Raw genomic sequence first — 13142 nt, forward strand, 5'->3', positions numbered from 1 at the left:
CCCGATCTTTAAATGTCACCCAAACACACACACACTCGAGCCAGGCCGATTAATGTTTGAGCCATTTGTTTCGGCGAGATAGAAGAAGAGGTGGAAACGACCACAGTGAACTTCTTTTAAAAAGAAAAAAAAAAAAGCTGATAAGATTTTTGGTTTTTTTTGGGCAGTGAAAACAGCTTTTAATCTCCACCAATAAACCGAAGAGGACAAAGATTCTACCTGAGAAGTCGTTTCTGGGGGGGGGGAGGGGGGAAACGACTCCGTCTCTGACCGGATACTTTGTTTTTTTGCGGGAAGGTCTTAGTTGTTTTCTATTAAAATACACAAACCTCAGCGAAGGAGGAGAAGCGATTTGAGAAGCTGTTGAATACAAATCACTCAGGGCCAGGGATGCACCGATACCGATACCAGTATCGGGTATCAGGTCCGATACTGCACAGCGTAGATGCAGTAGAACACAATGGCCTTCAATGGCATTGGAGGCGAGCGCATCGAAAGGCTAAAGGTTCGTACTAGTATTGGTGCCTGGTATCGGTAAGTAGCTAAAGGTTAGTATTAGCATTGGTACTTGGTATCAGCCAGTAGCTAAAGGTTAGTACTCGTATCGGTACTCGTATCGGCAAGTCGCTAAAGGTTAGTACTCATATCGGTATCGGCAAGTAGCTAAAGGTTAGTACTCGTATCGGTACTCGGTATCGGCAAGTAGTTAAAGGTTAGTACTCGTATCGGCAAGTAGCTAAAGGTTAGTACTCATATAGGTACTCGGTATCGGCAAGTAGCTTAAGGGTAGTAATGGTATCGGTACTTGGTATCGGCAAGTAGCTAAAGGTTTGTAGTCGTATTGGTACTCAGTATTGGCAAGTAGCTAAAGGTTAGTACTCACATCGGTACTTGGTATCACAAGTACATAAGGTTAGTGTTCGTATCGGTACTTGGTATCGGCGAGTAGCTAAAGGTTAGTACTGGTATCGGTACTTGGTATCGGCGAGTAGCTAAAGGTTAGTACTGGTATCGGTACTTGGTATCGGTGAGTAGCTAAAGGTTGGTACTACTATAAACTACTATTGTAATATTGTCATTTCTGGTGGCTTCCAACAGTTATTGTGTCATTTTGTTTGCCGTTTAATTACTTTCCTGCCATTTCGGGGTTAACTCCGATGATGTAATACCACTACTACTACTAATACTTCCAACAGTTCTCATACGCAGTCGTCTTTTTCCCCATTCTACTCATTTAGTTCTCTTGCGGAAAAAAAAAAAAGACATTGTCATCATCTATATGACGAAAAGTTTCACTTTAAAAAGCAAAAATCGGCACGATTGTGGCGGGAAGCGCTTCGTCCCTGTGTCGATTTGCTAAAAAAAAAAAAACACACGCAAAATAAAAAAGCAATCCACGGCCGGGACAGGACGGCGATACTACGAGACATTCGTCTGAAAACTGGGAGCGCAGGACGGATCCAATCACCATTTCCACGCCTTTTAACTGTGATGGATACACGACGCCCGGCGTCTCTCCCTTTCTTTCTACAATGAGAAGAATATTGAAATGAGAAAGAAGTACAAATAAATAAATAAATAAATAAAAATAAAAGAAAGGAGTGGGAACACAAATATCCACTCAAGTGTTGCCGCCCACACAATGAACTTCCCCAAGAGGCATAGCTGAGATTCCTCACCCCCCCCCCCCCACTCTCAGAATTTGCATCACAAATATCTGGGATGCGTGGAGAATAAATAAATAAATAAACAAAGAAATAAATAAATAAAGCCAGGGTGCCACTTTTCTTCACATTCATTCATCCACTCCTGCTTTATAGGCAAGCATCCAGAACCATGCGTCCACAGTCAGTGTGTGTGTGTGTGTGTGTGTGTGTGTGTGTGTGTGTGTGTGTGTGTGTGTGTGTGTGTGTGTGTGTGTGTGTGTGTGTGTGTGTGTGTGTGTGTGTGTGTGTGTGTGTGTGTGTGTGTGTCCGGCAAAAGGTTACGACAGCATGTTGTCTCTGAGGAGCACAGCCATCACGGCTGTGTAACCCCCCCCCCACAAAAAAAGAAACTCAACCTGTAGGATTTCTCCCTTCACATTTTGTTTATTTACGTATTTACCCCCCCCCCTCCTCCTCCTCCTCCGTTTTTATCCCTCGAGTGTCAAAAAAAAAAAAAAAACTTTGCATGTTTCTTCGAGTTCGTTCACATCGTGTTTGTAAACAAGTCCAAAAAAAAAATTAAAAATCAGTGCTGACAAACAGTAAAATAAATAAATAAAATAAATAAATAAACAACCCCCTCCCCCTCCCCCTTTTACGCATCTGAGGAGCAAATATCCTCCAGGGTTGCCAAAAAAAAAAAAAAAAAAAAGCACATTTATTAAATTATCATAAGTTCCTCTGTAAATTAACTGTTTACTGTCGAAGATCCGCGTAAAAAAATAAACGCATTTAAAACGGATGTTGCAGGAGTGTTAAAGTGATTTTTAGTCAAGGGGGATCGACACCGCGGGGGGTCAGGGTGATGAAATCAACTCCCCCCCCTGGAGCCCCCCCACCAACCCCCCCACTATGTATCTGCTACATCTAAATTATTCAATCCAGAAACACAGCAAAGGCGGAAGCACTGGCGCAACCGATGAGCGGCAAATACACGTTTTTTTTTAATAGGAATCCTGGCGCAGCCATTCATTCATTCATTTATTCATTCATTCATTTATTTAACGTGGGGGAAAAAAAAAAAAAAAAAAAAAAAGCTGCACTCGCGTGAAACATTTTTTATGACACCTGGATGAAATCAGACACTTAATGCGCAGCGGAGCACGCGCCAGATTGGGGCTTGCGCGAGGCGCGCACTGATTGCTGCAGGTGTGTGTGCTTGATGATGAGGAAAGAAAAAAAAAAAAAAAACCGTGGCTTGGTTTCAACTTGTGTTTTAAGTTTTTTAACCAACATGTTTTAGCAACATAGCGCACGAGAGGAGAAACACACAGCGGGTGGCTCTGGCTCCAAATGATAATAATAACAATAATAACAACAATTTAAAAAAAAACAAACAAACAATAAAAGCACTCACCTGACTGCGCCGCACTCGATCCGATCACCGCCAAAGTGACGAGGACGCACGCTGGGAACTTCATCTTTCGTGTCTCCGCGGAACTCACATGTCCAATTCAGATATCCTTGGTGTTGCACGCGCGCGAACGCAGAGAAACAATGATTAAAAAAAAAAGAAAAAAGGAATAAGTCTTCCCGGATCTTTTTTTTTTTGGGGGGGGGGGGGCACAGGATCTCCGCAGTATTGGAGCGGTGCTTTTATTTTCTTAATTGGTTTCGTTCACGCTCTCGTCCTTTGTGGGTCGATCGGTTCCTAGAGTCCTCGGTGTTTAGGTCGCTTCCCGTGCGGCGGACACTCTGAGAGCCATGGACTCCCCTCACACTGCCATTGCGCCGGTGGCTGGGGGGAGGAGGAGGGGGAGGAGGAGGAGGAGGAGGAGTGCGTACTGGGATGGGGTGTCGGTATCGGCATCGAGATCACGCCTCTCCTCCACCGAGTGATCGACGTCCCTTCCAGCCTATTAAAGCTCATCCAGAAGATCAGGAGCGTTTTATTTTGGAGGTCCACCCCAGTCTCACTTACCCGCTCTGCTGATTGGCGGCTGTCAATACACCTGTCATTTTTTTGTTTGTTTTGTTTGTTTGCTTGTTTGTTTGTTCTGCGTCGTCCTTAAATCTCTTTCTTCTTTTAACGACTTACATAAACAGCGTTAGAAGTTTTCCAGAAGCCCCCCCCGGAGCCAAAAAAAAAAAAAAAGGCAAGACAGACGATAAACTTTGACGACGCTGGTCTGGAGCAGCTGCAGAGATTGTTAAAAAAAAAAAAAAGAAAAAAGAAAAAGGTCCTCATTTTCGTTTTACAAGCGCCTCTAAATATTTCCGCGCGCCGTCCTTCATGGAAACGAGCTGGCAGAATCAGAAAGGGCGAAAAAGATTTGGATTTGTGGTCCGTGTTGAGGCGGAAAACTTGTAATTGGCTCGATTAGAGGGGGAATGACAGCACGAAAGCCCAGGATGCCCGCGGAACGCGGTCTTCCGCGCTCGCGCTGGCCAAAAGCCATTCGGTGTCCTCTGCCGCCCTCTGGAGGTGAAGGGGCGGAACTGCTTCTTGAGTTTTTTCACTCAGCCGCCGTCCAATATGCGTAAACATTGCAAGAAAAAAATAAACATGGATTATTTATCAGTCTGTGTTTCCCTGAACTAGTTTTCAAAAGTGTTTTTTTTTTTTTTAACTTGTGTCAGGAAGTTTGAGTCATTGTAATTAAAACTAATGTGGGGGATCTGGAAGAGTGTAGTACGACACTCTACAGTACTACTACTACTTCTACCAGCATTTTTGTTACTATTACTGTGACCATGATTACTACCACAAGTACTACTACTAGTGTTACTACTACTTCTACCTGCTCTACGAAATGTATTACGGTGAACACGGTTACTACTACAAGTATGACTACTACAACTACTACTACCACCATTACTACTACTACTTCTACATGCTCTATTCAATGTATTACATGACCACGATTACTACCACAAGTATGACTACCACTACAACTACTACTACTACTACTACTACTTCTACCAGCATTTTTATTACTATTACTGTGACCACAATTACTACCACAACTACTACTACTACTGCTACTACTACTACTTCTCCCTGCTCTACTAAATGTATTACGGTTACCACGATTACTACAATAAGTACTACTACTACCACTGCTGCTGCTGCTACTACTACTACTACTACTACTACTACTACTACTACTACTACTTCTACCAGCATTTTTATTACTATTATTGTGACCACGATTACTACCACAAGTACTACTACTACTGCTACTACTACTTCCACCATTACTACTACTATTTCTCCCTGCTCTACTAAATGTATTACGGTTACCACGATTACTACCACAAGTATGACTACTACTACTTCTACATCTACCAGCACCACTATTGCTATTACTGTCACCACTACTACCACAAGTACGACTAGGACTACTACTACTATCAGCACTACTAACACTCATACTACTATTTCTACTGCAAGTACCACTACTATTACCACCACCACTATTACAATTACTGCTACCACTACTATTATTACTGCTACTAATACTACTACCACCACCACAACTACTATAACTTCTACTAGTACCATGAGTACTATCACTACTACCAATACTATTACTACTACTCCACCAAATACCACTCCTATTACTACGAGTAAGTAAGTGAGTAAATGATTTTATTTATTACTACCACCACAAGTACCATCACTCCCTCTATTATTACTAGCACCACTACCATTACTTTTTTTACTGCTACTAATGCTACTACCACAACTACTAATACTACCACCACTACCATTACTATTATTACTGCTACAAATACTACTACCACTAACATTACCGCAAGTACTAGTACCACCACCAGTACAATCACTACCACTAATACTACTATGATTACTACCACCACTACATTAATATTATTACCACTATTACTAGTACTATCACCCCTACTATTACGATTACCACTTGGACCACTACTACCACTATTACGACCACTACTATTACTACCACTACTACCATGACTGTTTTAAGTTGTACTAGTACTACTGCCACAACTGCTACTACAACTACAAGTACCATCACTTCTACCATTACCACTTCTACTATTATCTTTACTACCACCCCTCATAATACTACCACTAGAACCACTACTACCATTATTACTACCACTGCCACCACTATTACTAGTACTACTATGATGACTACCATTACTATTTGTACTGCTACTAATACTACTACCACTATTACAAGTATCACTACTACTACTGCAACTACTACTACAACTACCACTATTATTATTATACCACTGAACAAAAACATAAATTAATAAATCATCCCCGTGTGTCATAAGAAAAGAATGTTTTTGTACAAAAAAACACTGAAGACGCAACTTTTTGAAAACGGCTCCCAAGGTGGAACTTTCTGAAAATACTCCATCTCCATGGAATCTGAGGGAAATGGTAATTTTGTGAAAATGTTCTGAGTGTCTCTGTGGAAATGGTGGTGGTGCAACTTTTTGAAAATGCTCCGTTCCCATGAAAACAGGGGAAAACCCAACTTTTTAATAACGTTCTGATATTTAAGAAAGTTGCCATGAAAACATTAAACTTTTGAAATGAAAATGCCCAAAACAAAAATCAGCAATTTAACTTTTCTAAAAGGAAAACAAAAAAATGCATTTTTGCTTGGAGCGTCGTTGAAAAGCAACACTTTTCTGAAACAAAAACGATTTCACCTAAAACGTCATGGAAATGTAAAACTTTCCTGAAACGAAGACACAACGATGCATTTTTCTTGGAACATTTTTGTGTAAAAACAAAACTTATGAAACAAAAAAACAATGCATTTTCACTTGAAACGTCGCCGTGAAAACACAAAACTTTTTGAAAACAAAAAATGCACAAATTCAGAGCTTTCACTTTCAGTGTTGTTGTGTAGACGAGCATCTTTTCTGAAACAAAGACGCAAAAGCGGTGCGTTTTCACGTGAAACGTCGCCGTGTAAACACAAAACCTTTCTGAAACAAAAACAATTTCGCCCCGAACGTCATGGAAACGCAAAAACATTTCTGTAAACAAAAATGCTAAAGAGTTTGCACACTTAGCATTTACTTTTCCGACTGTTTCTGAAAACAAAAACTCCAAAAAAACCGATGCGTTTGCATGTCCTGGTACCATGTTGTTACCGCGGCATCACTTCCTGTCTCACAGAACGATCTGAGAACACTAATGAGTTTCTCTGTGATGAGAAAGAGAGAGAGGGAGAGAGAAAGAGAGAGAGAGAGAGAGAGAGAGAGAGAGAGAGAGAGAGAGAGAGAAAAGAAAAATAATCCAGATAAAACATTCAATTACAGACGTTACCGAGCAGCGTGAGATCTGCTCCGACGCGAACGCCGACATGCAAATGGGAATTGTGGCGGAACAATGGGCCCCCGGTGACGACGGCGTTCAGGGTACTCCATTACAAATAATAAATATGCGGTGACAAGAGGCAGAGGGGCCACGTTTAATTAAAACGATCTAACGGCGCGCCGGCTTTAGAAAATGGAGCGCGTTAAATAGATGTGCACTCAAATTATAGATTTACAGATCACGGTAGTCGTGGGTTTTCTAAGGAGTTGGAGGAAAGAGTATATAGTCTTTTGGGGTTTTCTAAGGAGTTGGAGGAAAGAGTATATAGTCTTTTGGGGTTTTCTAAGGAGTAGGAGGAAAGAGTATATAGTCTTTTGGGGTTTTCTAAGCAGTTGGAGGAAAGAGTATATAGTCTTTTGGGGTTTTCTATGCAGTTGGAGGAAAGAGTATATAGTCTTTTGGGGTTTTCTAAGCAGTTGGAGGAAAGAGTATATAGTCTTTTGGGGTTTTCTAAGCAGTTGGAGGAAAGAGTATATAGTCTTTTGGGGTTTTCTAAGGAGTTGGAGGAAAGAGTATATAGTCTTTTGGGGTTTTCTAAGCAGTTGGAGGAAAGACTATATAGTTTTGGGGGGTTTCTAAGCAGTTGAAGGAAAGAGTATATAGGAAAGATTATATAGTCTTTTGGGAACTTTGGTGGAGTTGTACTCGTAGTACTTGGAGTTGTACTTGCGTACTTTTTGGTATCCGTTCCGGAGCGTCGTTCGTCAAGACCGGATCTACTTTTGGAGCCTGACTTTGTTTTGTCCGTTGCCGCACAGCTCCGTGCTGCAAGAGGCTCGGATGACGGTTTCTATGATTAGGGAAGGTCAAGGGGGTAACGGGGGGGGGGGGGGGGGGTAGGTGGGTAACAGGGAGGGGGGTTACGCGGAGGCACTTGTGGGATTGTGGGTAATGGATTAAAGCAGCGGGATCGTCGGTGAATCCGGCTCATAACTGAGGGGGAGAATGACGAGTGCGGCGGTGATCTCCAGGGTGTGATTCGGTGTTCGTCATGGCGCCGGAGCGTGTGGCGCTCCTGCTGTTGTTGATGGCAGGTGAGAGAGAGAGTGTGTGTGTGTGTGTGTGTGTGTGTGTGTGTGTGTGTGTGTGTGTGTGTGTGTGTGTGTGTGTGTGTGTGTGTGTGTGTGTGTGTGTGTGTGTGTGTGTGTGTGTGTGTGTGTGGCAGCGCGTCGTAAAGCTCCTCTTAGAGTTTAGGTTCAAGCTGAAACACAGATTAGGAAGTTTGGATGTATTTTCGGGGGGGGGGGGGAGCAAAAATATTAAAGGAATTAACAGATTAAAGTAATAATCCCATGTTTCTATAGTTAAACATTCTGTAAAATGGATTAATATAAAAGCTGCTTACTTAAATATGGCAACTTAATTATTTTATGCTTGAATTGTGAATTTTTTTAATCTTCTTTTATCAAAATATATGATTTATTACTAAATGTCTGTTGAGCTACAATAATCTGGATTTTATCTGAAAGTACATCAGTTAGTCAGAGGACGATGCTCTATAATCTGGATGTTAGATTAAGAAGATGCTCTCTAATCTGATTGTAAAGTCGGATGAAGATTCTCAATAATCTGGATGTGAAGTGGGAGGAAGATGCTCTATAATCTGGATGACAGATTGATAAAAACCTCTATAATCTGGATGACATTAAGAAGATGCTCTGTCATCTTAATCTGATTGTAAAGTTGGATGAAGATTCTCTATAATCTGGATGACAGATTGATAAAACTCTATAATCTGGATGACAGATTAAGAAGATGCTCTATAATCTGGATGACAGGTTAAGACGATTCTCTATCATCGCAATGTAAAGTGGGAGGGAGATGCTTTATAATCTATATGACAGAGTAAGAAGATGCTCTATAATCTGGACGACAGATTAAGAAGCTGCTCTATAATCTGGATGACGGATTAAGAAGATGCTCTATAATCTGGAGGATAGGTTAAGAATATACTCTATAATCTGGATGACAGATTAAGAAGGTGCTCTATAATCTGGATGACAGATTAAGACGATGCTCTATAATCTGGATGTTAGCTGAAGTCACAGCAGTTTCTATAATCCAAGGATAAAAGTCAATAATCTATAGTACAATTTTGTCCAGTTTTTGTTAGCTGTAAACATGGATAATCATCTCGTTTAAATCAAATTAATCCAGAGTCCATGTATCTTGAGGAAACGAGGGAGCAGGGGAGCATCTTGAGACGTGGGATTAAAGTGGATTAATGAAGTTTCCCCGCCGCCCCCTCTGCATCCTCTCGCGTTATTTTGCTCGTTTCTGTTCGGGAGCATCTTTTAAAAAAATAAAAAAATAAATAAAACCTTTGGAGAGACAGAGCAGACACTGGCGGGGCCTTATCAGCCCGGCGCAGACCCAGACCCACCCTGCTCCTCCAAACAACAACCTGTTCTCCTTCTAGAGCCCCCCCCCCCCACCTCTCCCCACACACATCTCCCAAGTAAACAAATGGGATCGGGGGCTTTGGCTGCAAATGGAAATCTTTCTTCTTGGTGAAAGTGGTGGTAATGAGGGAAGCAGCAGGCCGGGATACAACCCTGGTGTTTCTTTGGGGGGGGGGGGGGGGGGGGCAAGAGATTATTCCTAATCCGGGTTCCTCGCCTCCACCTGTGTTCGTTCTCCTCGCAGCTCAAGCGGTTCCCTCGGAGGGCGGCTGCAACCGCGGACTCTACGAGACGATCATCGGGGACCTGTGCCTCGCCAAGTTCACCTTCGACATGGGGGGGGTGGATCCAGAGCGCTGGTGCAGCTGGACGGACACGCAGGAGTGAGTTCTCCCGGGAGGAAGATGCTCTATAATCTGTACCTTGATGGAGGAAGATGCTCTGTAATCTGGGTGTTTGAAAGAAGATGCTCTATAATGCGGATGTTGATGGGAGGGAGATGCTCTATAAGCTGTATATTATTGGAGGAAGATGCTATATAATCTGTACATTAATGGAGGAAGATGCTCTGTAATCTAGGTGTTTGAAGGATGCTCTATAATCTGAATGTTAATGGGAGGCAGATGCGCTATAATCTGGATGTTAGGAAAAAGATGCTCGGTAATCAAGATGTTGATGGGAGGAAGATACTCTATAATCTGGATGTCAGAGGAGGAAGATTCTCTATAATCTGGGCACTAGAGGATGAAGATGCTCTATAATCTGATGTTGATGGGAGGAAGATGCTCTATAATCTGAATGCTAGAGGAGGCAGATGCTCTATAATCTGGATGTTAGAGGATGAAGATGCTCTATAATCTGGATGTTACCGGAGGAAGATGCATAAATAATCTTTGATGTTAGGAGGAAGATGCTCAATAATCTGCATTTTAGGAGGAAGATGCTCTATAATCTGCATGTTAGGAGGAAGATGCTCTATAATCTGCATGTTAGAGGAGGAAGATGCTCTATAATCTGTACATTGATGGAGGAAGATGCTCTGTAATCTGGGTGTTTGAAGGAAGATGCTCCATAATCTGGATGTTGATGGGAGGAAGATGCTCTATAATCTGTATATTAGTGGAGGACGGTGCTCTATAATCTGGATGTTGATGGGAGGAAGATGCTCTATAATCTGTATATTAATGGAGGACGATGCTCTATAATCTGGATGTTGATGGGAGGAAGATGCTCTATAATCTGCATGTTAGGAGGAAGATGCTCTATAATCTGCATGTTAGGAGGAAGACGCTCTGGATCTAACCCTATAAGCGACTCTCGTTCAACACACTAAACAACCCAATTAACTTTTATTCCACAGTAAAGTTCCTTCTCCTGCTGAACACTGACAGTTTGCAGGATTACGCGTCAGGCAGGAGAAAAGAAAAGCCCAGCGGAGAAGCGACTGTCAAAAACCCTGTGATTTCCCCACCGGCTCGCCGTCCAGCTCATAATTGGCGGCGGTTGCCATTTTTTTTTTTTTTTTTTTTTTTTTATGGCGCTGTAACTCCTAATAAAAACGTATTTTTCACAGGGTTTTTCAGCTGCGTCACAAAAAACCCCCGATGTTTGATGCCACCGCCGCGTCCCGCCGGAGAGCTGGATGTATGACAGATAAATAACGACAGCAGGAAATTGAAGAAGAAGAAGAAACAACAACAAACAACTGAGGACTCGTTTGTGGGTGGAGTGGAGTTTAGTGACTGTAAAAGTAAAGAACCAGTAGAGAAAAGTAGTCACTTCTCGGCCGTTGAAAACCGATGACGCGGCAGTTTTGCGTCCAAATTGATGGTTTGTCAATTTTTGTAAGTGGAATCGTTTTGGAAAAACAAATAATCTGTGGGAGTTTACAGGAAGCAGGAGATTTCCGACGTGCTAACCTTTCTTTTTCTTTTTTTTTATTTGGTGTGTCAAAGTGATCTATGGCGGTAGAACTTTTGTAATCGGTGTTCCACCTCCTCTACTTTCTCTGAGAAAAGTGGGAGGATACCTGAATTTCTTTAAAAAAAATAAAAAAACCCTCTCTAAACGAATCTAGATTGTAATGGATACCACATCCCGGACTCCCGATACTACGTCTGAGCCCTTCAAGTATTTGTAATCCGACACACAGCTAAACACAGACGTGTACCACTGCCGCCATATTTCACGCTCCCTAGAGTACTTTAGGGTTCTGGACAAAAGTTGCACCAAACAGGTGATTGGGGGAAAACCAGACATGAATAGGACGATAGGAATACGCCACGTCAAAGAGCTCGCGCTACCCTCACGTTTCCGTCGGGAAAAATTCGGCACAGTCTCTCCGACACTGTTGCTCTACGTCTCCAATTTCCCTCCCCCCCTCACCCCCCAACCCCCCCACGCAGTTATATTTAGAGTCCGTTAATCCCCCCGCTGGTAATTCTAGACATCCTTCTTGCCCCCCCCCCCCCCCCCCGTCCCCCGTCCACCCTGCCCCACCCAATGGGAATCCCTCCCATGAAGGACATCTCAAGGCTATACCCAGAAAAATCTCCCAAACCCTCAACGGGGGAAATTAGAGTCCGCTGTGGATTGATCTGGTGCTCTGTCGCCCCCTGCAGGATCTACGAGGGACTCACCAACTGCACCTTCCAGGTGGCCCTGAGGATGGACTGCTTCTGGCCCGACCGGGTCGTGGACCGCTTCTTCACGCGGGTCCACCGGGCCTACTTCCGGGACTGCGCCGTGACGGGGCGCCTCCTCCACGACCCGCCGGTGGGCGTCCTCGCCCCGTTCATCGCCGTGCCGGTGCTCGTCACCCTCCTCATGACGGCGCTGGTGGTGTGGCGGAGCAAGCGCACGGAGGGCGTGCTGTAGGGCGTGGACTCGGACATAATAGAGCCCGTTCTTGTAGTTAGGGGCGTCAAACTCATTTTAGTCGAGGGGCCACATCCAACCTAATTCTGACCTCTGGAGGGCCAACAAGTCAAACTGCAGATATGGACAAATGTCAAAGTCTTTCCTTCTTTTGATCCTTTTGTAACTGCAAGAATTTGCCAGTCTATTCTGAAATGTACATATTAAAGGAAATCAGATATTATATTTGCAAAAAAAAAAACCCTCAGTCGCCTGTACCTGGATGTCGTATTCGGGATAAAAACAATTTGTCATCATCTGGAAATTGTTTTGAGTTTACGTGTCTAAAGGATCACTTCACATAAGTTGGACTCGTTGTTTTATTGTGAAAGGCGTTGCGTCATGTGACCTCCACAGATTGCATTCATGTCGGGAGTCGAATTCTGACCAAGTTGTGAATATAATTTTTGCCAATCCAGTGTTTTTAGATCAGCCTCTGTCAAGTTGTCATTTGTATACCTCACACTTCAAATATCACGTGGCGGGCCGGATTAGACCGTCTGGTGGGACGGTTCTGGGCCCCGGGCCACATGTTTGACACCCCTGCTTTACGAGGTCTGGTTTTTGCCGGTACGATGGTGTCAAAGAGTCGTAAAAAGTGTCTTGAGATTCGGGGGGGGGGGGGGGTTTGGAGGCCGTCGCGTGTTAATCGCCATCTGCTCACGCCGCCCTAAACAATCTGGGCACGCATAAATAAGCGAGGCGAGGAGGGGCAGCGTCACGTTGTGCAGGGAAAAGGGCGAGAAAAGAAAGGACGACGGGTTTGTTTTTATTTTTTTAAGAGTTTTAATT

At 43.3% G+C, this 13142-nt stretch overlaps 2 protein-coding genes across 2 annotated transcripts in view; one reads left to right on the forward strand and one right to left on the reverse strand.

Annotated features, from left to right (window-relative positions):
• LOC308147840 (receptor tyrosine-protein kinase erbB-4-like) overlaps positions 1 to 3151 on the reverse strand; it is a gene marked incomplete at its 3' end in the record, with an annotated part of 282612 nt that extends 279461 nt beyond the window's left edge. The window contains 1 exon segment of the mRNA XM_080520173.1: positions 3064 to 3151. Coding sequence (XP_080376299.1) covers positions 3064 to 3127 — 64 coding nt within the window. The 5' untranslated portion in view covers positions 3128 to 3151.
• A 4748-nt stretch (positions 3152 to 7899) lies between these two features.
• On the forward strand, positions 7900 to 12649 carry LOC308147394 (receptor activity-modifying protein 1-like). Its single transcript, XM_080519517.1, has 3 exons — positions 7900 to 8066; positions 9679 to 9817; positions 12056 to 12649. The coding sequence occupies exons 1-3, from the start codon at positions 8024 to 8026 to the stop codon at positions 12309 to 12311; spliced, it is 438 nt and encodes a 145-aa protein (XP_080375643.1). The 5' UTR covers positions 7900 to 8023; the 3' UTR covers positions 12312 to 12649.
• Positions 12650 to 13142: the final 493 nt, after the last annotated feature.

This window comes from Blennius ocellaris, assembly GCF_963422515.1.
Source record: "Blennius ocellaris genome assembly, chromosome: 24".
NCBI lineage: Eukaryota > Metazoa > Chordata > Actinopteri > Blenniiformes > Blenniidae > Blennius > Blennius ocellaris.

What these genes read in the sequence shown, in the direction of transcription:
- LOC308147394 (XM_080519517.1), top strand. Translation starts at nt 8,024, where the DNA reads ATGGCGCCGGAGCGTGTGGCGCTCCTGCTGTTGTTGATGGCAG. An exon ending in CCTGCTGTTGTTGATGGCAG is followed by an intron (nt 8,067 to 9,678) that starts GTGAGAGAGAGA and finishes TTCTCCTCGCAG; the next exon opens with CTCAAGCGGTTCCCTCGGAG. An exon ending in AGCTGGACGGACACGCAGGA is followed by an intron (nt 9,818 to 12,055) that starts GTGAGTTCTCCC and finishes CGCCCCCTGCAG; the next exon opens with GATCTACGAGGGACTCACCA.